The 23,931-nt window shown below is 42.5% G+C and overlaps 1 protein-coding gene across 4 annotated transcripts; it reads left to right on the top strand.

The window, feature by feature from the left end:
* Nucleotides 1–554: 554 nt before the first annotated feature.
* LOC115158097 (regulator of nonsense transcripts 1) lies at nucleotides 555–19,896 on the top strand. Of its 4 annotated transcripts, none has more exons than XM_029706627.1 (24): nucleotides 555–940; nucleotides 1,615–1,754; nucleotides 1,896–1,985; nucleotides 2,081–2,248; nucleotides 2,635–2,815; nucleotides 3,098–3,259; nucleotides 4,316–4,400; nucleotides 4,632–4,730; nucleotides 5,345–5,453; nucleotides 5,717–5,876; nucleotides 7,588–7,706; nucleotides 7,918–8,082; nucleotides 9,229–9,343; nucleotides 9,524–9,667; nucleotides 9,819–10,032; nucleotides 10,410–10,527; nucleotides 10,659–10,815; nucleotides 11,079–11,221; nucleotides 11,584–11,758; nucleotides 12,029–12,110; nucleotides 16,960–17,121; nucleotides 17,386–17,612; nucleotides 18,630–18,752; nucleotides 18,894–19,896. In XM_029706627.1, exons 1-23 carry the CDS (start codon nucleotides 770–772, stop codon nucleotides 18,747–18,749), a joined length of 3,306 nt encoding a protein of 1,101 aa, XP_029562487.1. In that variant the 5' UTR covers nucleotides 555–769; the 3' UTR covers nucleotides 18,750–18,752; nucleotides 18,894–19,896. The 4 variants fall into 4 exon arrangements, with proteins under 4 accessions (XP_029562487.1, XP_029562483.1, XP_029562486.1 ...); XM_029706623.1 differs by having other exon boundaries at nucleotides 556–940; nucleotides 5,330–5,453; XM_029706626.1 differs by having other exon boundaries at nucleotides 556–940; nucleotides 4,316–4,403.
* The last annotated feature ends 4,035 nt before the right edge of the window (nucleotides 19,897–23,931 follow it).

The following is a 23,931-nucleotide window of genomic DNA, read 5'->3' as shown; positions in this document are numbered from 1 at the left end:
GCTTGTTGAGGTGACCAATTTCCTTTGAGATACTCTTCTGACCTTTGCCATATGTAATAATGGAAAGGGCTGTAGAATATTCACTAGGTTACTATTTAGAAATAAACTTCCTACATAAATCGATCCCAGTATGCCTAACATCTATACCAACCTATAGATGCTCCTGTCTCAATGTGTAGGCCTATTGTTCTTAGATGTATATCATATTTTATGACAGATGTATATCAAATTCCTCTGTATTTAGCCGGCTTTCTATTTAGTGGTTGGTTTTGTAAACAAAAATAAACATTTAAAAAGATGACCCTCATTAACGTTTGAATAAATAAATGAACATCGTTTTGGTTTCCCATGTGCCCCGAGAATAACCCACACACAATACAGACTTGTGTTAATTCTCTTCCAATCATAAGTATATTCATAGTAAACTCTTCTAGTTGACAGCTACTGATTTTTTTTTTGTTGACATGATAAAAAATAGATTGTCACCAATATCCATCATTAATAGTTTCATCCTCCTTCATTTGCATTTGTGTGCTCTATGCACGTTGTGTGTCTAGGAAGTTCGTCACTGTTTGGTGTTGGAGTTCAGGCGCCTCGAGTTGTTTTCGGTTTAATTTCTGGTGCGGTTAGAATTTTGTTTAGGTTCAAATCAGACTCGAAGCAGAAGCGGTGATCACAAATATCAGCATTGATAAACATATCACTGAGGATCTTGATCATATTTCATCGCCGCATCGGAGTCCGTTTAGTCAGCGCAACTTGTGTCGAGATGAGTGTGGAAGCGTACGGGCCGAGTTCTCAAACGCTCACCTTCCTGGACACCGAAGAAGCGGAGCTACTTGGAGCAGATACCCAGGGCTCGGAGTACGAGTTTACCGATTTTACCCTACCTAGCCAGACACAAACTCAAGGCCACACCCAGAGCCAGCTGGACAATCAGGTTTGTATTCTTCATGTCAACAGTTAGCTAGCCAAACACGCGAACTAACAAGTAACGCGTTAGTTTGCTTGCTCGCCACCACCAACAATGTTGACTGTTTGCTTACGCTATCAACAGTTAGCTAGCCAGCTAATATTATAAAGCGTTGTTAGCCAGTTATCGTACTAGCTAGCTAACTTGTTTGCTAACACACTGGAATATTGCTAACTAGCTAGCGTTATATGTATCAATCACTGTTTACACGTCACTTGGCTGACTATTACAAAGTTAGTGATAGCTAGCAGTATAAGGTAGCGTTAGCTAACTAACTTAGCTTCTTGTCTACCACCGTATCGCCACACATTGACTTCCTCCACTCCAAGATGAAAGGCCCAAAACGTGCTAAATGTTGGTCATGCTAAAATTGCTAACTAACAACAACAGTGCCGATGTGGGTAACGACGTTCTGCAGCAGTTCCAAGTGTTCATCAAGTGGTTTGACTACAAACCAAAAAAATATGTACACAAATTAAAAGTTTGCTTGTGTTGTTTTACCCACCGTATGTACCCTTTTAAAGTTGTATGTGTTCATAGTAGTGGCAAATAAAATGTGTTTCTAACGTTACGTAGTGCCATAGCAATACTTACATTTGTGGCCTTGTTGCAGTCTTAATTCAACCATACTCCATCTGTAGGTGAATGGTCCTAATGAAGGGCTTCACAATGGAGGGGTTGATGATGTTGCCAAGGCGAGCCAACTCCTCTCTGAGTTGAACTTTGAGGAGGATGAAGAGGACACCTATTACACTAAAGACCTCCCACTGCATGCCTGCAGGTAGTTTGTAAAATAATAACTGTTGTAATATAAACGTATTATAACTCTGTTATTGCTTTCAGTGCTGCTGCACCCGATTAGGAGTAAATACGTATGACCTAGAAGTCATAAAAGGGCCTGTTGCTATGTTTCTTTTTTCAGTTACTGTGGCATCCATGATCCTGCTTGTGTGGTGTACTGCAACACAAGCAAGAAGTGGTTCTGCAATGGACGTGGCAATACATCTGGCAGGTATGCAACACGACAGCATCATATCCACCCAAAAAATATGCGTTCATAACATGCGTGCCGCATGTAAGTTGATCGTCTCCCATGCTCTTGTTCAGCCACATCGTAAACCACTTGGTGAGAGCCAAATGCAAAGAGGTGACTCTGCACAAAGACGGGCCGCTGGGCGAGACGGTGTTGGAGTGCTACAACTGTGGCTGTCGCAACGTCTTCCTCCTGGGCTTCATACCCGCCAAGGCCGACTCTGTGGTGGTGCTGCTGTGCAGGTGTGTATAATGGGCTGAAAAAGAGGGAATGATGGCCAACACTGTGTGTGTGGTGTGATAGAGAGACTGATTGTGTGTGTGTTATTACCATAGATTTGACCGTATACACACGTGTGTTGCCATAGAGACCGTGATGTAAACGTAAGTATCAAATCAACGCTTATTTGTCACTTACACCGTTTACAGCACGTTTAAAAGGTGCAGCGAAGAGCTTGCAAGTAAGCATTTCTCTGCACCGTTTATACCTGCTATAAACTGTGTATGTGACTTATAAACTTTGATTTGAGTATGTCCTATTATGGCAAGAGATCAGCACAATCTTCTGTCGAACAGACTTTCGATAACGCAAGTGTATATTGTCTGTATCCAAATGTTTGTGCTCTTAGGCAGCCATGTGCCAGTCAGAGCAGCCTGAAAGACATAAACTGGGACAGCTCCCAGTGGCAGCCGCTGATCCAGGACCGCTGCTTCCTGTCTTGGCTGGTGAAGATCCCCTCGGAGCAGGAGCAGCTCCGGGCCCGCCAGATTACTGCCCAACAGATCAACAAGCTAGAGGAGCTCTGGAAGGTACTGGGCTGACTCAACCCATCCAGGGCCATGAAGTCGACAACGCACTGTACATGTAGCTTAACTTCAGAAATAACCATGAAACACCACAGCATCATACTGGGGGGGGGGGGGGGGGGGGGTTCATTCAACAAATCAAGGCCTCTTTTGGGGCAGAAGGGCAACAAAACTAGGCAGGGACAGTCCCTACCAACGCCTATTAGTAGCTGTAGGAGGAATCAGTCAGTGTTACCATATATGAACGTGCATGAAAGCTTGAACCTGTGCATCCTCTTGTCTCAGGACAATCCAACAGCCACTCTGGAGGATCTGGAGAAGCCCGGTGTAGACGAGGAGCCTCAGCATGTGCTGCTGCGCTACGAGGATGCCTACCAGTACCAGAACATCTTCGGCCCCCTTGTCAAACTGGAGGCCGACTACGACAAAAAACTTAAAGAGTCCCAGGTATAGCCTCCACATCCCCTTAGATAATTAAGGCCCTTTAAAAATCTGCGATGCGGAGAACCCGGACGGAATCACGGAACGCAGATATTAAACAATATTCAAAAGTGTATTGAACATATTAGGAAATCGACTAAATGTATTGAACTTTGTAGTCATGTGTTGATTCAGTTTTTTTCCTTCAACATTCTGAAGAGGCAGCATGGGAATGCCCCTGTCTGTGTGCGCATTTGTCTACCACTTTGTGTGGCCGATAGCAATGATGCTAATGATAACTATCATCTGGTAGATGGAAAGGCTTTCCCAAAAACGTTCTCAATGAAATATCAATTGAAAAGTAGATTAGGCCTACCTGGCAGAATGATATCATGATTATTTGCATCAATCCAGTGGTGATTTGTTTAGCAAACACTGCACTCACATGTGTACTACAGAAAAACCAAACAAGTCTCTTGCTGGTGCGCACTTGAATTAAAGGGTATCTACACCTAAGAATGTTACATTTTTGGATTTTTTTTTTTCTTTCTCCCAGACCTCAAATGGGGTCTTCTGATGCATTTTAAGCATTGTTGTAGATTTGGAACATCCAATTTTGTCTTGTTTTTTTATATCAATTTAAAAAAAGGTGTGTTTTAGAGAGCGAAAACCAGAAAAACCCCAGGAAATCTGAAACATGGAAAAACAGAATTAGTCAAAAAATAAAATGGATTTTATTGGGCCCAAGATCATCCATAAGCTCCCCTTTAAGTCAACAAAAGGTCAGTCACACATGAGTCTACTGTGCAACTGCCTACTACAACATACACACTCTATTAAATGTTTACATGCAGTACTTTATCTGTCTTGTGTGAGGTAAAATCATAATGGTGGAAACCTTGCTATAACCCTGCCAAATTTGTCAAATCAATGAACATGTTCAGGGAACGATGCATGTTCAAAGAAAAGGAAATTGTACTTGAACATAGCAGGGGGGCTGAGTTTTCTTTTGTGTAGCTAATAACATTATGACTAATCATTTGTCCTATTGTTTCCCTTGTTCTCATCTGGAACTCTTCATAGACCCAAGATAATATAACGGTCAGGTGGGACCTGGGGCTGAATAAAAAGCGGATTGCCTATTTCTCCTTGCCCAAGACGGATTCAGGTGGTAATTCTTTCAATTGACTTTTCTGTCTACCAGTTGTTCTGCTGTGCATAGAGAACCCTTGCATCCCACGCATCCCATACCTGCATCCCTGGTGGTGTGTTCGTTTTGTGCCGTGTGTGTACGGTATTGTATTTTGTCCGTCTCATTGGAACCATTATTCGTATATTTTGTGATATAGTTTTGAGCAAAGTGTTTCTAATGTGTCTCTGTTTGTGGTGGTTTGTACAGACATGCGGCTGATGCAGGGAGATGAGATTTGTCTGCGCTACAAAGGAGACCTGGCCCCACTTTGGAAGGGCATCGGCCATGTCATCAAAGTCCCAGACAGTATCCTTTAACTAAAAGACCATTCTGAAGAAAAACTTGAATTCTTCAGTGGTTGCTCATCTCTACCTTCTGACCACCTTTTCATAGTGGTCCGTTTTTAACAAATAGGATCCACCTCTCCATCTTTATTTTTCCATGATGGGGGTCAGAAAAAAAAGAAGCTATTTTGTGTCTCAACTTATCAGCCAATCTGAACATTCTCAATGTCTCAAATGCAGACTAGTTCTTAGTAACCAATGCAAAACGTGAGGTAATCAGTCTAATGATACTAGCCACGTTATTGGGTTGCAATGTTCAAAGGCTTGCAGAAATAAATAATATTTTATTGGGAGATAATTACCTAATTTAAACCAAATTATTAAGGGTTCAATACACCATAGAACTCCCTTAGGAGAAGCCCATCCATTAGTTAATGCCCCTCTAGTTTGCACCTGTCTAGTGTATCTGATATATGCTAATGTAGGGGAAAATCTACAGTTTTGTAGACCTTCTTTTCTTCCCTACTATTAGCCCCGTTCAAGTGTGTGGGGGACGGACGTCTTTTTCTTTCTAACATTCCACAAGGAGGAAAGGCTATTTTGCTGTACTTATTTCCTTAGCACCCTTTGTGAAAGACTATGGAGATGAGATTGCTATAGAATTGCGCAGCAGTGTCGGAGCTCCTGTGGAAATAACCCACAACTACCAGGTGGATTTCGTGTGGAAGTCCACTTCCTTTGACAGGTGTGACAGGCAGATCATAATATTTAATCAGTTCTACTTTGGTTGTTGATGCTCTGGTGTTCTTAACGTGACTTCCAGAGTACTGATTTTTTTTTTTTAGCTTCAGCAGCATTTCACATGATTTATCCCTAACGTTAACTCCTGACGTATATTGAAGAATTGAATGAATAAGACATGATATGAAGGTACTAGCTTGTATTATTATTGTTAATCACATCACTCTTTATCGCCACTATAACCCATTGGCTTCCACTGGGTTTCAGAATGCAGAGTGCCCTGAAGACCTTTGCTGTGGACGAGACGTCCGTGTCGGGCTACATCTACCACAAGCTGCTGGGCCACGAGGTGGAGGATGTCATCATCAAGTGTCAGCTGCCCAAACGCTTCACTGCCCAGGGCCTGCCCGACCTCAACCACTCTCAGGTCTGACCCACACACATACTCTTAACACCTCACTGACCTGACCAACCTGACTGCCTGAAACTGAACTTGTTTGACTTTTTAACCATTTGTTTTAGTGAATGAATGGTCACAAAAAAGTAGACATTTCCTCTTATTAACTTCTATGGGCTAGCATCCCACGTGCGGGACACAGCCAGTGAAATATCAGGGCGGCAAATTCAAAAACAACAAAATGTCATAATTCAACTTTCTCAAACATACAACTATTTTACACCATTTTAAAGATAAACTTCTCGTTAATCTAACCACATTGTCCGATTTCAAAAAGGCTTTACAGCAAAAGCAAAACATTAGATTATGTTAGGAGAGTACATAGACAAAAATAATCACACAGCCATTTTCCAAGCAATGATATGTGTCAATAAAACCCAAAACACAGCTAAATGAAGCACTAACCTTTAACGATCTTCATCAGATGACACTCCTAGGACATTATGTTACACAATACATATATGTTTTGTTCGATAAAGTTCATATTTATATCCAAAAACAGCATTTTACATTGGCGCGTGATGTTCAGAAAATGTATTCCCACCAAAACGTCCGGTGAATGAGCACATCAATTTACAAAAATACTCATCATAATCGTTGACAAAATATATAACAATTATTTTAAGAATTATAGATAGACTACCCCTGGATGCAACCGCTGTGTCAGATTTTAAAATAGCTTTCCGGAGAAAGCACATTTTTCAATATTCTGAGTACATAGCTCAGCCATCACGGTGAGCTATTCAGACACCCGCCAAGTTCGAGGCAACCTAAACTCAGAATTAGTATTAGAAATATGCTCTTACCTTTGCTGATCTTCGTCAGAATGCACTCCCAGGACTGCTACTTCCACAAGAACTGTTGTTTTTGTTCGAAATAATCCATATTTATGTACAAATACCTCCGTTTTGTTTGTACAGATCACTTATTTACATTTCCAAAGGCATAACGCGCGAGCGGAACGAGAGACAAAGTCAAAATGTTCCATTACCATATTTAGAAGCATGTCAAACGCTGTTTAAAATCAATCTTTATGGTATTTTTAACGTAAAATTGCAATAATATTCCAACTGGACAATAGCATATTCATTCAAGAAGAAAAAGGACGGCCGCGCTCGCGGTACCAAGCATATCCAATCCCTTTGTTGCCAGGCAGACCACTCAGTAACTGAGCTCCTATTATCTGCCCAGTGACAGAAAAATGCTCAAACTACTTTCTGAAGGCTTTAGACAGCCAATGGAAGCTTTAGGAAGTGCAACGTCACCCCACAGACACTGTAGCTTCGATAGAGAATCAAAAGAAGAACTACAATTCTCAGACTTTTCACTTCCTGCTTGGATTTTTCTCAGATTTTTGCCTGCCATATGAGTTCTGTTATACTCACAGACACCATTCAAACAGTTTTATAAACTTCAGAGTGTTTTCTATCCAAATCTACTAATAATATGCATATTCTAGTTTCTGGGCCAGAGTAGTAACCTGTTTAAATTGGGTACGTTTTTCATCCGGCCGTGAAAATACTGCCCCCTAGCCCAGACAGGTTAATGGGGAAACCTTATTATAGTAATGTCGTCTTATAATCATGAAGAACTTCATTTGGAGTTGGCTGTTAATTCCCCGTACTACCATGTGCTCTTTGCGCAGCTTTCATAAATGTTTTGATTTGTGTGTTTAAAATAGGTGTATGCTGTGAAGACTGTGCTGCAAAGACCCCTCAGTCTTATCCAAGGCCCCCCCGGCACTGGGAAAACTGTCACATCTGCCACCATAGTGTACCAGCTCGCCAGGCAGGGCAACGGGTAAGATGGGTAACACTCACTATGCATATGTGTCTTTTTTAAAAGCATTTTCGTGTGCAGTTTACTTTCAAGTTGTTAAGCGGAAGCTCTCATCTAGAACGACTTACAGCAAGTGTATCGTACTTAACGAGCATCTGAAGCGACGCTCATCAAAAGCATCTCCGCGTTGTCCTAGCTTTCTGCGTTCGTCTGTTGTGTTTGGTTCCTGCAGACCCGTGCTGGTGTGTGCTCCCAGTAACATCGCGGTGGACCAGCTGACTGAGAAGATCCACATGTCAGGTCTGAAGGTGGTCCGGCTGTGTGCTAAGAGCAGAGAGGCCATCGACTCCCCCGTCTCATTCCTGGCGCTGCACAACCAGATCCGCAACATGGACAGGTGGGGCATGCTGGGAAATGAAGTCTTTGTTAGCACTGTCTGAAATTGTATCCTACACGTAGTAGTGCTCTCGTAATCACTCATGTTAATGCTTGTAGCAATGTATTATCCCTGTTTTGAATATCAAAGAATTATGGAAATGGTGGGATGGATGGATTTTTTTTAAGTACTTCCAACAGAACCACGGAATAGATCTGCCAGACTTTTGATATAATAACTCTAATTCTGTGTGTTTCTAATGGAGGTGTTCCTCTGCTCAGGCTTTGCTTACTCATGCCAAATCTTAAAACGGCTGGATAAGTATTTTAAGTATCCGCTAACCACATTGTTATAGCAATCTGTAAGTCGATGACACTGTCGATGACTTTGCACGTAAACATTGGTTAATGCATGCAACGTCTGAGCAGGGGAATGTAACCACAGACTTAGTTTTGCGTAGCCATACCTCCAAATCGCATTGTTGTCACACCTCATTTGGAGTCTGGAGAATTTTATATCATCAGAAATGACTTGATTGGTCTGATGGCTTCCAGCTACATTTTATTGGATGTTCAATTTCAAGAACCGTCACTCTCACGTGTGACCGTGGCCACACTTGCAGAGAGTTGTTGCGTATGCTAGTTTGCAACATCGCAGAAAAAACTGAATTGTGTTTTGGAAGAAATGTGCTCTATACACAAATCGAGTCGAAGGCATTACAACTTCTCTGCACCCTACAAAAAAAGAGAAGTTATGGCGTGTCTACCTACAGGCTGTGGTAATAGTTTAGTGTGGCAGTCTGATTTATTGAACGTGGAGGAATCAATGGTAATAGTAGTTTCTCATCTGATGTCAGTAATCAAGGATCAGGTTTGTGTCCTTAACTCTCAAGGAATTGCCGCCGCATACGCGGTTTGTAGTGAGATGGAGAACCGTTGCTCCTACGGCACTATTCTAGTGGGCACCTTCAGAGCTCCGCCCAAACAAGGCATATAATTGGTTTGAGGTGTTGTGAGGCGTCACTGATTCACTCCGACTTTATACCCCTTTGGAACTACTTTCTGCCATTAACTGCACCAGGTTTTCCGATTAGGGAAGCCAGGTTCTCGACAAGGCTACTAATGACTCAACCCACTTTGCCTGCTCTGTGTCTGGTGTGACCCTCAGTATGCCAGAGCTGCAGAAGCTGCAGCAGCTGAAGGATGAGACCGGGGAGCTGTCGTCTGCTGACGAGAAGCGTTACCGGGCCCTGAAGCGCACCGCTGAGCGAGAGCTGCTCACGGTGAGGAGGACTTTTACAACAATTACACCTTTGTTGCCCGATATGTCACAGCAGTATCAGGTGCTGTCAAGTAGAACGTTTTTTTTTGGACCTAGCGAAGATGATGTGGGTTCCCCGTTCCTATAATTTCAAACCAACTGTTAACCTGTTAACCACTGTTCCTCTTCTGTCCCTCGGCAGAATGCGGATGTGATCTGCTGTACCTGTGTCGGGGCAGGAGATCCACGCCTGGCCAAGATGCAGTTCCGCTCGATCCTGATTGATGAGAGCACCCAGGCCACCGAGCCAGAGTGCATGGTGCCTGTGGTCCTGGGTGCCAAGCAGGTACAACCACACACCAATTTATGCTCAAGATAAACAGCTCAACTAGGTCAATTGTCCGTGACCTACTCAATCCAGACGAAAACAATGTAAAAGCCCACGAGAATGTTTGGTTAATTGATTGTCATTTCATCATTAATTCCCCCCTTCACAGCTCATTCTGGTGGGAGACCACTGCCAGCTGGGCCCAGTAGTGATGTGTAAGAAGGCAGCCAAAGCAGGCCTGTCCCAGTCTCTGTTTGAGCGTCTGGTGGTGCTGGGCATCAGGCCCATTCGTCTGCAGGTGCAGTACCGTATGCACCCGGCCCTCAGCTCTTTCCCGTCCAACATCTTCTACGAGGGCTCCCTGCAGAACGGAGTCACCGCTGGTGAGTTAGACGTTTTCACCAGGCTTCTTGGTCATATTATAGCTTTTGAATTGGTCATGTGTAAAAAAATATATATAATAATTTCAAAATAATTCACACTTATTATCTAGAACATGTGAGGTTTTTGTAGAAAGTGTGTTTGTTCACCCCTAGAAGATCTAGAGGTAGCAGTGTATATCCGCGTTGGATTCAAGCGGTGTTTGTGTTCATACACTGAGTAGAAAGCATTTACTCTACTGTGGAAGTTTGTTAGGCCGTGCCCATGCTTTTGGGCACGTATTTGCTGTTGAATAAAATTGCCATTTTTAGGTTTGTTCACAATCTCACTGAATTCCCATACTAACCATGTTGACAAATTCTCTGTTTATCCTGGGAAGCTGACCGCATCAAGAAAGGCTTTGACTTCCAGTGGCCGCAGCCAGACAAGCCCATGTTCTTCTATGTAACTCAAGGCCAGGAGGAAATAGCCAGCTCTGGAACGTCCTACCTGAACAGGTACGGCTAACAGTCCTGTCAAGGTTCATCTCAAAGTACCAACAGAATTGATTGCTATTTTGAAATGCACATAGAGTGCGTCTCTTCATTTAGTTTGAATGGAACAATTTTAAACACTGTCCTCTCCCCAGAACTGAGGCGGCCAACGTGGAGAAGATCACAACCAGGCTGCTGAAGGCTGGGGCCAAGCCTGACCAGATAGGCATCATCACCCCCTACGAGGGCCAGAGGTCCTACCTGGTGCAGTACATGCAGTTCAGTGGTTCCCTCCACACAAAACTCTACCAGGTACGGCAGTATAGCTGAACTTGCACTGTCTTGGGAAAGAACAATTCAATATATTTTTGTTGTCGCAGTCTTCTCAAGAACATGATTTGTGATATCGATTTGCTTTATTATTGTTCTGCAGATGGTAGCAGATTTATAAAATCTTAAAATAATATTGCGTTACTATTTATGGCGATACCTGTTGCCATTCGACCAATGCCAAATGCAACAGGTCTCGATGACCAATGTTTCAACACTGTTCTATCCTCTTGTCTTGCTACCAGGAGGTTGAGATCGCCAGCGTGGATGCATTCCAGGGCAGGGAGAAGGACTTTATCATCCTGTCGTGCGTACGAGCCAACGAGCACCAGGGCATCGGCTTCCTTAACGACCCGCGCCGTCTCAACGTGGCCCTCACCAGAGCCAAGTAAGCATCTGGACCATTAGTCTTCATTCTCACCACAGCTTCTCTGGGTGGACAGTTTCAAATCTGTATGGCCAAAGTCATAGAATTACATATAAAAGACCTAGAATGGACAATGGGATCCTAGCAATAGTTACTTCATAGGATGTCAGGGGTTCAAAGTCATGGTAGTTTAGAAGCCTTGATGATGAATTGTGATGAGCCTCGGTGGAACAGTATAGAATTCATCATCAAAAAATGTATTTGAATCACTGTCCACTTTCATCCTTGACAACGTAGACAAAATGGTGCATTTTGAGACTGCCTTGTCCTTAGATAGATTTCTACCACTGACGTGTGTGTGTGTGTGTAACGTATGTTTTCAGGTATGGGGTGATCATTGTGGGCAACCCAAAGGCCCTGTCCAAGCAGCCTCTGTGGAACCACTTACTCAACTACTACAAGGAGCAGAAGGTTCTGGTGGAGGGACCTCTCAACAACCTGAGAGAGAGCCTGATGCAGTTCAGCAGGCCCCGCAAGCTGGTCAATGCCATCAACCCTGTGAGTTATCACGCTTGCATAAACACACATTATATGTTGGATGTGTCGGAGTGTACAGTTGGCACGTTTTCAGTGTGGGTATTGAACCCACGTTGAGTCTATTCCCCTCATATCCTTTTTTAAATGAATATTTAACAATTTTTCCCCAGTAACACTTTTAACTCGGTAACACTTTGGCCGATATGTAATGCAATTTACAGCAATGTTATGACAACAGTACAGCAGTTCCACTGTGTTTTCGAGGGTATTGAACCCTTGTCTGTGTTCCAGGGAGCCCGGTTCATGAGCACTGCAATGTATGATGCCCGCGAGGCCCTCATCCCTGGGTCTGCCTACGATCGCAGCAGCGCAGGTTAGTGGGAAAGTGTCTTTTTTTTTCTATAAGGCCGTGGCTACGGGTACAGAGTTTTTGCCCACGCCCTCCGGAATCCTCTTTCTCAAAGCTAAAGTTCCGGATCACGTTCTGCATGTGTTATTTTACGCACACATTTGTTTTTCTAACGTATTTGCTGCTTGCACTCCTCTCTTCACGTTTCGCTCTTTGCTCACCCTTTTCTGAACCATGATGATGTCTGACTCGTATTTTTAAACAGCTAAATTAAAAACCCTGCAGCGATTTGAACGAACATTCCAAAACATATATATATATTATTAGGGCTGTCCCCGACAAAAAAAATCTTGCTCAACCGAGAGTCAACTGTCAAGTTTTTAAACCTGTATTTCCCCATATACAGTATAGACACATCCTATGTGTTTTTAATGAAATCAACTAAATGCACAGAGCTGGTCTGATGCTTTAAGCACACTGTTTGATTAAATAATTAAGACACACGAATGACTCAAGTGGGAGGCCGATGACCACGCTGTGTAATTATTTATTTTTTACAGCGAGTGCCTGTGTGAATGTCGCACGTTGTCTCTCTAACCTCCCTGTTGCAGCGAAGAGGCACCACAGCACAGCAAGTGTTTATTGCGCTGTCCGTGCTGAAGCTGCAACATAATTACAACCATTTAGTTTCTTAAACTCTGACCGAAAAGTTCTGTTACCGAAGTCCCTCGTTTGTTTAGGAAAATAATTTCCTTGCTCTCTTACGTGAAACATGTATGCATCGCATGCACATGGCCAATAGGGCCTGACCTATAGCCTATCATAACCACATCAATAAATTGGTTATAACAAACTCTGACCACCGTAACACGTGTCAGCAAAATTAATACGGAAGGCGTGAAAAATAAACTCGAAATGGGGGGAATGTTTACTGGTTGCTCAGGAGGGAAAGGGGAAGTCAAATGTGTTGAAGACACTTGACTTAGTTGTGTAAGCCACTGGAGATCAAGAAAAATGAGGGTATAGCAGCAAGCTCTGCGTGAGTATTCTGTGCCAAACAGGTTCTATTAGATTACAATATTATTTTACTGACCGTTTGGAACATTTGTAACAAAAAATTTAAGAAATTATAAGTGTACCAGAGAGTCTGTTCTAATGGAAAACATTAGCAATTATTCAAAGCTCCCAATTGTTATTTCATTTTAAAACTAAAACGCTTGATTGCATTTTCAAAGCATGAATGACTCATGCTGTGTGATGACATGAACAAACAAATGATTGAATGATTTTAGGGCTGACTCCATTTAGTTGACTAGTCGATTGCTTGGTTGACAGGATGTTGGTCGACCGAGATTTCTTTAGTCGAGCAGTAGCAAAATATCTATATCATGGTGTACAAGACACCTGTCTGAGTGGACTAAACCATTGTGGAGGCCATGGGGATGGCGCAGTCCATCACTCTGACATGTGCTACTGAAATTGTATATGGGAAAGGGGGATACCTAGTCAGTTGTACAACTGAATGCCTTCAATTGAAATTTCTTCCGCATTTAACCCAACCCCTCTGAATCAGAGAGGTGCAGGGGGCTGTATGGTTATATTACATAAGAAAAATGGTGCAACATCTAATAAAAAAAATAGTTATTTTATAACAAATTATCTTTCTCCCGCGTTGGATAGTGGTCACTGTACACGGTTCTGAAATACATCAGTGCGCTGTTGAATGTGTGCCTTTTCCTCGACCATGTTGCTATGCATAATAGCAAAGTTACCCAGCATATTGGTGTTGAGAACAATGCTGTGGAGGCAGCAGGAGAATGAGGAGAAAAGTCTTTGCCTTATTGTCTAAGAAAAGTGAGGAGAGAGGAAACCCCAACTTAGTTAGGTCTATAATCAATAGTCTAACTGTTAAATGTACCTGGCTTTATAAATCATCCATATATCTCTACAGAAATAAGACCGATCCTGCTTCTGTTGCCTGTTTGAATGTTTGTTTAATAGCCTACTGATTCCGTGAGTACCAAGCATCACACAACGACATGTCAAGTAAAATATATATATTTTTTTATCTTTACTTTGCTATAATAAAGGCTTTACACTTTTTCTTATTTTCTTTTTTTAGAACAGCCTCTGGTATTATTTATCATTTATTAAGTGTTCTGTTCCATATTTTTAAAAAAAAAAGTATATTTTAGAATAATAACACTCCTTTTTCTCGATCTCCTTCTTGTTGTTAATTTTTACTATTCAGCAACTTGTTCCGAAGCCACTCCTGCGTTGTCTTGGCTGTGTGTTTATGGTCATTGTCATGTTGGAAGGTGAACATTTGCCCCAGTCTGAGGTCCTGAGCTTTCTGGAGCAGGTTTTCATCAAGGATGTCTCTGTACTTTGCTCCATTCATCTTTCCTTCGAGCCTGACTAGTCTCCCAGTCCCTGCCACTGAAAAACATCCCTACAGCATGATGCTGGCACCACCATGCTTCACCGGTTTCCTCCAGACGGGCCAGGTTTCCTCCAGACGTGACGCTTGACATTCAGGCCACAGAGTTGAATCTTGGTTTCATCAGACCAGAGAATCTTGTTTCTCATGGTCTGAGAGTCCTTTAGGTGCCTTTTGACAAACTCCAAGCAAGATGTCATGTACCTTTTACTGAGGAGTGGCTTCTGTCTGGCCAGAGGAACTCTGGAGCTCTGTCAGTGACCATCGGGTTCTTGGTCACCTCTCTAACCAAGGCCCTTCTCCCCTGATTGCTCAGTTTGGCCGAATCAGACAGGTGTAACGCATACAATTTCAGTAGCACATGTCTTAGAGGATGGACTGTGCCATCCCCACGTCCTCCACAATGGATTAATCCACTGAGACAGGCGCGAATCAGACAGGTGTCAGGTGTCTTGTGCTCTATATTAAAAAATATATATTTGCGTCTGCTTGGCTAAAAAAATATCGGTCGACCAACGGTCTATCGACAAAACAATTGACCAGTCGACTAAATGGGGTCAGCCCTATATATTATGAAGGCTACAACCTTCTGTCTGATGTAACGGATATTGCAGGTGCACAAGCAGGATGCAGGCCCTACACTGGAGCAAAAACAATCAGCGTGTTGTGTGATGTAGGCTAATCTTTATAGTTGCTACCATATCGTATACATGTCTGCCTCCTGTGCGACTTAGTCAGTGTTTGCATTGATGATGGAAAAAATTGAATTCAATCGCTAATTCGACTGCGTGTCTGTCTTGCTGCGTTCCACCTCTGGGCAGCCGAGCATTTATCCAGACCGGTAAAAAGAGTCTGACAATGGGCAAGTTTGTTTTGCATCGCCCGGTGCCATAGTTATGCCATATATGCTGCTGTACCGTAGCGAGAGTAAATGGCTGCATATAACTCCGCAGCTAAGAACATGATATCGCTAGACTGCCTGCTTATGTTTGCAATACTGGCAACAACGTTTGTACGAACATGTCTAATGTATTTTGTGTAAAACATGTACATAGCTGTAGCCTACTCCTCTCCTGAAAAAAGAACTTGAAGTCGTGCTTATGCTTACTGAGGCATGGAATGCAATATTTAGAACAGTTTAGTGTACAACATGAAGTTTGTAGGCTACACCAGTGACCAGACGAAGGCGACCAAGTAGGGGGGAGCGGCAGCGGAACACTCAGCACAGCAGCTATGTAGGCAGCAGAGTGCTACATAAAAAGAATCCTGCACATCTGCAGAAATATCTGTGTTTTTAGCCTGGGCAAATTGAGATACAGAAACTCTGTATCCGTACCCACTTCGTTTTAATTGTTTTAAAATGCGTTAACTTGTTCTTTACCTCTTCAATAGCCCGCTAACATTTACAGTGCCTTCAAAGTATTCATACCCCTTGACTTATTCCACATTTTATTGTGAGAGCCTGAATTCACAACTGAATTAAATATTCGTTTTTACCCATACCCCAAAATGACAAAGTGAAAAGATGTTTTTAGACATTTTTGCACATTTTATTGAAAATTAAGTATCTCATTTCATTTGAGTATTCACACCCCTGACTCCATACAGCTGTGAGTCTTTCTGGGTAAGTCTCTAAGAGCTTTCCACACCTGGATTGTTCAACATTTGCCCTTTATTCTTCCTCTCAGTTCTTCATGTTCTGTCAGATTGGTTGTTGATCATTGCTAGACAACCATTTTCAAGTAGATTTAAGTCAAAACTGTAACTTGGCCACTCAGGATGATTCACTGTCTTCTTATTCAAGACAAAAAAAAGTTACTTGCTTTGGCACATTTTTTGCAGTTTTACTTTAGTGCCTTGATTACAAACAGGATGCATGTTTTTGGAAAAAATGTATTCTGTACAGGCTTCCTTTCCCTCTGTCAATTAGGTTAGTATTGTGGAGTAACTACAATGTTTTTGATCCATCGTTAGGAGAAAACTATCACAGCCATTAAACTAACTGTTTCACAGTCCCCATTGCCCTCATGGTGAAATCCTTGAGTGATTCCTTCCTCTCCGGCAACTGAGTTTTTACTCCTGAGTTTTTTTAGACTTGTCATACGAAAGGGGTTGAATACTTATTGACTCAACATTTCAGCATTTCATATTGTATTAATGTATTATTATTTTTTTAACTTAATTCCACTTTGGGGTATTGTGTGTAGGCTAGTGATGACAAAATCTAAATTTTAATGCATTTTAAACACAATTTTTGGGGGGGAAAGTCAAGGTTGTGAATACTTTCTGAAGGTACTGTAGGCTAATGCCTTTCTAGAACTGTAAGGTGGCACCAGAATTTATTGCATTAGCTAGATGCAACAAACGCATCCTACAACAATGGGACCGCTCACACACTACTGTGACATGTTTTCTGTGTGTTTCTTTCTACAGGGCGTCCATCCAACATGTATTTCCAAACCCACGATCAGATCGGCATGATTGGGGCTGGGCCAGCCCACATGGCGGCCATGAACATGCCTATTCCCTTCAACTTGGTGGTGCCCCCCATGCCTCCGCCAGGCTACCTGGCCCAGGCCAACGGCCCTGCTGCAGGTGAGCAGGAAGCGAAACAACTATTTATTAGTTGTTAATATATTGACTGGTGGAATATGTATTTGGCCCTGTGAAGTTGGACAGTATCCAAATAACCAGAAGTCTCAGTGTTGCTCACCAGAGTATTCTTCATGTGGTACTGTTGTTGGTGATATTGTGTTATGGGGGTTTGGAGATGTCCTCATCCCCCTACTATTTCTCGTCTGTAATGCATGTTCATTGTTTGTTAGTGTGTTTGATAAGTGAGTGCTCTGTGCCACCCAGGTCGCGGTGGGGCGCTGAAGGGCAAAGCAGGGCGTGGCGGGCGCCAGAGGACCCGCGGCATGGGGAACCACAGTGGCAGCGGGCAGGCCAACGGGCACAACAGCCAGGCCAGCCAGGACGTGTCTTCCCAGCCCTTCTCCCAGGGGCCACTCACCCAGGGCTACATCACCATGAGTCAGCCCTCCCAGATGAGCCAGCCTGGCCTCTCCCAGCCTGAACTTTCCCAGGTAACAAGACCGGCCTAAACTCCACTCTTTACTATCTAATACCAAATCAGACTCTGGCCTCGTACTCCTATGCCCAATCCCAAATCGTACCATACTCTTTATGTGATTGTGGAGATCTGAGAGGATTAGATGGGTATAAGTAAAAATTATAATAGCTTCACCTTGCCCATTGGTTAGATGTAATGTTTTTGCCATATTGCTTGAATCAAGCAAGAAGCAATATGGTAATAATGCCACCTCTGATATGCTGGGTGGAGGTTCATATTGCTGACATCATCTGATACTCTCAGGGAAATGTGTTAGAAGCAATGTCCCCTTTAGCCTCGAGTGATTGCTTCATACAAGAGAACAAAGCGTGTACATTTCTATACATCTTTGAAAAGAGAGTCAGGTAAAGAGCTTTTTTTGTCAAAGGGGCAGTGTTGTGTTTTGAGACAGGCTTGAATAAGCTAAGTAGCCTGTAGGCAGAGGGAAGCATAATTTATCTGATTCTCTGTAATAATGGTATGGGAATAATAATGCATTTTATTTTGTAAGGTGGTTTCTTGCATCAAACAACAACATTTTCAGTCACCTTGTCTGAAGGACAAGTGGATAAACAGGTTAATGTCAAGCCCTGCATGTTCGTTTCTAAAGTCTCATGGAATGTAGTCCTACATTAAACACCACACATTGGCTGCTACTGTAGACTGAATGATAGAACAACTATTTCCATGTTAAAATGTTATGGGATGCATTTTCTCCATTGTTTTTGATGGAAGGCCACTCTAGTAGGCCAACATTATGATCAAATAGCCACAGTAGCCTACTTGGCCACTGTTAAAACTTACTTAAACCGGGTACAGCCTCAGTGTTCACAGTAAACGCCTGCTGGAAGTTGCACTGAATTTTCACAACGTTCAAGTTTGTGCTCAGCAGACCTGAAATTTGCTCAGTGCTGGAAAAAAATGTAGGAAACATTAGTTGGAAGAATTATGTTTTGGATGTAATTGGGTGTCTCTCCTTCTGTTTTAACAGGACAGTTATTTAGGTGACGAGTTCAAGTCTCAAATCGACGTGGCTCTGTCGCAGGATTCGACTTACCAGGGTGAACGTGCATACCAACATGGTGGGGTGACTGGACTGTCACAGTACTAGAGTGTAAGATAACTATTCCCATTCCCATGGTACTAGAGTAATCAAGAACTGTTATTGATTTGACCTCTACTGTACAGACGAGTACTTCCAAAAATCGTGTTGGCGGAAGCCATTTTGAATATCCTTATTGTTTCCTTTTCTCAGGTTGTTGGAAGAGGAGCTAGGCTTTAACTGAGCTTAGTTCATCAGTATTTTAATCTGGGTAATTATAAAAACAAAAAATGGATACCTGTTTTCCTCTGCTACAACTGAAGCACCACCGTGTGAAATCAACGGGAGAGAGAAACCAACCAATCGCGAGAGAGAAAGTGATGGAAAGAACGGACGGCCAGGAAGAGGGAACGTGTGGGAGTGAGGGACCACTGCCGGCACATGGGAACGAAAGCGAGAGGAAGGCGGTGGCCAGCGGTCGAGCTATCGTGAGGAAGACGAAACGAGGAACAACTCCCTCCCTCCACAACCCTTTTCCCACCTACCCTTCCACCCTCACGCCTCCGTCTGAGGGAATGACCAGTTATCCAGAGGACCTTGCTCTTTGATCAGCTAACAGAGAAAGACAAGTTCTCAAGCAACTTGGCTGAGGGAGCACTTTCCACTAACTCTCGAAAGCGGATAACAAGAAAGTAGAGGGGGGAGGGTGTGGAACACTTCAAGCAGGCAACATAGGAAATCCTCACCTCAATGTTGATCGCTTGCCAAACCCGTTTGATACCCAAACTCATTTGATTGGATTGATGTGGAGGACGAGTGGCGGTGTTGATCTCAACTCTCAGACCTGAAATCTCATCAAATGACCGCAAGAGGAACAGTCTCCAAGAGGAACAGTCTCCAAGAGGAACAGTCTCCAAGAGGAACAGTGGCAGTTCACGTTGTCGTTCAACTTTGAGTTGAAAAGTTTTCTGCGCTAAAGTCTGATAATAAAGAACTTTGAATTGAAATGCCTTTGATGGCCTTCGGAACCATTTGGCTTTTTCAACAGGTCTTTTCAGAAACAGGTGGTTAACTAGAAGTCTGGTGGAGTTGAATGGCATGGGGATATCAGAGGAAAGTTTCTGAAGTGGTGAGCTCTGGATCCAAGAGATCTGTAATTGTGAGACTATTTGTTTTTGAAGTACCTTTCTTATTGCAGAGCGCAAAAGGCAAAAAATATTTAATAGAAAAATGACCAGCATTGAATAATATTAACTCAATATTATTTGAAGTTGCAGCAAAGGCTTTTTTGATCTTTTGAAAGGGGGGGTGGGGTGGCATGAGATGTCGCCTGCTGTGCTGTTCAGCGGATAATTTTCTATGTTTTAAACGTTTTTATGCTTAGATTGGCAGCGGCTTTGAAGTAATGCTTTACTTGGGGGAATTCCTTGTGGATGTAAGATCCGTCTGCATGAACACTGAGCTATTAATGGAAACTGATTTCTACTATAGTCTACACACTTTTGTGTCACTATTGAAGTTGCAGGTGGCTAGGTGTGAAATATGCTACATGGCCAAAAGTATGTGGGCACCTCTTCAAATTAGTGGATTCGGGTATTTCAGATACACCTGTTGCTGATAGGTGTATACAGTCGAGCACACAGCCATGGACAAACATTGGCAGTAGAATGGCCCGTACTGAAGAGCTCAGTGACTTTCAAAGTGGCAACGTCATAGGATGCCACTTTTCCAACAAGTTAGTTGGTCAAATTTCTGCCCTGCTAGAGCTGCCTGGGTCAACTCTAAGTGCTGGTATTGTGAAGTGGAAATGTCTAGGAGCAACAATGGCACAGCCGCGATGTGGTAGGTCACACAAGCTCAAAGAATGAGACCGTAGCACGTAAAAATCGCCTGTCCTCAGTTGCAACACTCACTATCGAGTTCCAAACTGCCTCTGGAAGCAATGTCAACACAAGAACTGTTCATCGGGAGCTTCATGAAATGGCATTCCTTGGCCGAAGATCACCATGCGCAATGTCAAGCGGGTTGGAGGGGTGTAAAGCTCGCCACCATTGGACTCTGGAGCAATGGAAATGCGTTCTCTGCAGTGATAAATCACGCTTCATCATCTGGCAGTCAGACGGACGAATCTGGGTTTGGTGTATGCCAGGAGAACACTACCTGCCCCAATGCTTAGTGCCAACTGTAAAGTTTGGTGGGGGGAATAATTGTCTGGGGCTATTTTTCATGGTTCGGGCTAGGTCCCTTAGTTCCAATGAAGGGAAATCTTAACGCTACAGCATACAATGACATTCTAGACGATTCTGTGCTTCCAACTTTGTGGCAAAAGTTTGGGGAATGATCTTTCCTGTTTCAGCATGCCAATGCCCCTGTGCACAAAGTGAGGTCCATGCAGAAATGTTTTGTCTTTTGGGATGAATTGGAACGCCAACATGCTAGCCAGGCCTAGTTGCCCGACCTCACTAATGCTCTTGTGGCTGAATGGAAGCAAGTCTCCGCAGCAATGTTCCAACATCTAGTGCTGTTATAGCAGCAAAGGGGGGCCGACTCCATATTATTGCCCATGATTTTGGAATGAGATGTTCGATGTGCAGGTGTCCACATACTTTTGGTCATGTAGTGTAACAGTTAAGGAATAGACTAGGAAGGTGGCTGGAAGAAGGATAAGGCTTGTGAACTCCTTGAAGATGCATCCTCCGAATCTGGTTATTCAGTATGGAGAATCAATAAGCGTTCAAATTTGAATGTGATTCTTCCACTGTGAAATGCAGTCGTGCGTACAGAATGTTAGCTACATGACTAGAATTAAGTTGTCAAATCCAAAGTATTTGAAACCATTTCACACCAGTTACACACAAACTGTAAATTTACCACTGGTACTGATTTTCATACAAGGTGACAGTGATTTCTCACATAAAAAGAATGAATACATCCGAATCAGTACCCGTAACTTCCTTTTGGTTATTTGCAGGTATAAAGCAGCACAAACATGAAATGAAGGTGAAAGCAACCTAAGCCAGCATATACCAACTTCATAGAAAGAATCACTGAATGTGACCAGTATGTTGTGACATTGAAACCAGAGTCAAATTGTTTCTGAATGGTTACTGAATGTACGAACTGGTTTAAGCCACCTTCATTCTCTTAGGAGTTGCCACTAAACCAGGTTGGTAGAATGGCTTTCCATTTGTAACTTCTATTTTATGAGTGTTTTAAATTTTTGGTTTCCCTATAGTTCGCCCATCTGTTTGCTCCAAATTCCTATGGCTCCCAAACCCTCCATTCTTACCCCTCTGTGAATTGTAATGTAATCAGCTCCCCAGTATTTCCTTTTTTGCATGATTTGCCTGCCATTTTTTGAAGGGGTGAGGTTGTGAACAGCGAAATGAGACTTAAACCACACTATATGGTTTAATTTGTTATCTGATGACAAAGGGGGATTAAATGTTTTTTTGCTTTAAATCAATCATTTAAATAAACTGTCCATGGGACTGTTTTATATTGAGGAATCCTTGTCTATTTGAGGAGTCCTCTATCAGTTTTTAGGAATGTTATTTGGATGCTTAGAGCACCAAATTGAGAATGTATTCATTTTAGCTCACCACCTGCTTTGTCCTCTGTCCATTCATTTTTCTTTTTCTTTGTCATCACCTGACTTTGAATATGTCGATCCAAAACACATTGTATGACAATCTTACTGTCAAATAGCTAGTCATGGTTGAAAAAATGCTTACAAATTGTCTTTTTTGATCAACGTTATGCATTTTTCCATGTTGGTTATGTTGATTAAATTTCACATCAAGAAATACAAGAATTCCAGCAGGGAATATAGCGTTGCTCCTTATACTTTTTACTAAGATGGTGACATTATACTTATGTTGAAATGAAATACAGCAATCCTGCTATCAAAGTTTGTCATCTGTTACATGGCCAGCACTGCTAACTAGAAATGTATTAAAAGTATATTACCAAACTATACTGCAGGAATCAATGGATAAGAACTGACATTTTTTATGGTAATACGATAATGTATGCCTTCTTCCCAGCATTTGGATTCTCACTATGGAAAAACTGCACTGGATTTGCAGGAATTAGTATTTTAGTTGCAGTGAAGATTAATCAAGACATTTCGCCTGATGATTCCTTTCTTGTGAAACTGAAACAAAGGTTGCTTATATGTCAAAGGCTTTGAGCAATGAGAAAGGGATTTTGCCATTTATTTGGCATTTACAGATTATGAAACATGTTGCACCTGAACTCGGCACAATGGACAACTGGTCTTGTTATACAGTTGAAGTCGTAAGTTTACATACACTTAGGTTGGAGTCATTAAAATCCGTTTTTCAACCACTCCACAAATTTCTTGTTAACAAACTATAGTTTTGGCAAGTCGGTTAGGACATCTACTTTGTGCATGACAGAAGTAATTTTTCCAACAATTGTTTACAGACAGATTATTTAATTTATAATTCACTGTATCTCAATTCCAGTGCGTCAGAAGTTTACATACACTAAGTTGACTGTGCCTTTTAAACAGCTTGTAAAATTCCAGAAAATGATGTCATGGCTTTAGAAGCTTTTGGTAGGCTAATTGACATCATTTGAGTTAATTGGAGGTGTACCTGTGGATGTATTTCAAGGCCTACCTTCAAACTCAGTGCCTCTTTACTTGGCATCTTGGGAAAATCAAAAGGAATCAGCCAAGACCCCAGAAAAAAAGATTTGTAGACCTCCACAAGCATGGTTCATCCTTGGGAGCAATTTCCAAATGCCTGAAGGTACCATGTTCATCTGTACAAACAATAGTACGCAAGTATAAACACCATGGGACCACGCAGCCGTCATACTGCTCAGGAAGGAGACGCATTCTGTCTCCTAGAGATGAACGTACTTTGGTGCGAGAAGTGCAAATCAATCCCAGAACAACAGCAAAGGACCTTGTGAAGACGCTGGAGGAAACGGGTACAAAAGTATCTATAACCACAGTAAAACAAGTCCTATATCGACATAACCTGAAAAGCCGCTCAGCCAGGAAGAAGCCACTGCTCCAAAACCGCCTTTAAAAAAGCCAGACTACAGTTTGCAACTGCACATGGGGACAAAGATTGTACTTTTTGGAGACATGTCCTCTGGTCTGATGAAACAAAAATAGAACTCTTTGGCCATAATGACCATTGTTATGTTTGGAGGAAAAAGGGGGAGGCTTGCAAGCCGAAGAACAGCATCCCAACCGTGAAGCACGGGGGTGGCA

The sequence above is a fragment of the Salmo trutta genome, chromosome 22 (assembly GCF_901001165.1).
Source record: "Salmo trutta chromosome 22, fSalTru1.1, whole genome shotgun sequence".
Lineage (NCBI taxonomy): Eukaryota > Metazoa > Chordata > Actinopteri > Salmoniformes > Salmonidae > Salmo > Salmo trutta.
The sequence above is the reverse complement of the archived record's forward strand: the minus strand, read 5'-3'. Positions and strand labels throughout refer to the sequence as shown.

What these genes read in the sequence shown, in the direction of transcription:
- LOC115158097 (XM_029706622.1), top strand. Translation starts at nt 770, where the DNA reads ATGAGTGTGGAAGCGTACGGGCCGAGTTCTCAAACGCTCACCTTCCTG. An exon ending in AGAGCCAGCTGGACAATCAG is followed by an intron (nt 941 to 1,614) that starts GTTTGTATTCTT and finishes CTCCATCTGTAG; the next exon opens with GTGAATGGTCCTAATGAAGG. An exon ending in TGGTCCTGGGTGCCAAGCAG is followed by an intron (nt 9,668 to 9,818) that starts GTACAACCACAC and finishes CCCCCTTCACAG; the next exon opens with CTCATTCTGGTGGGAGACCA.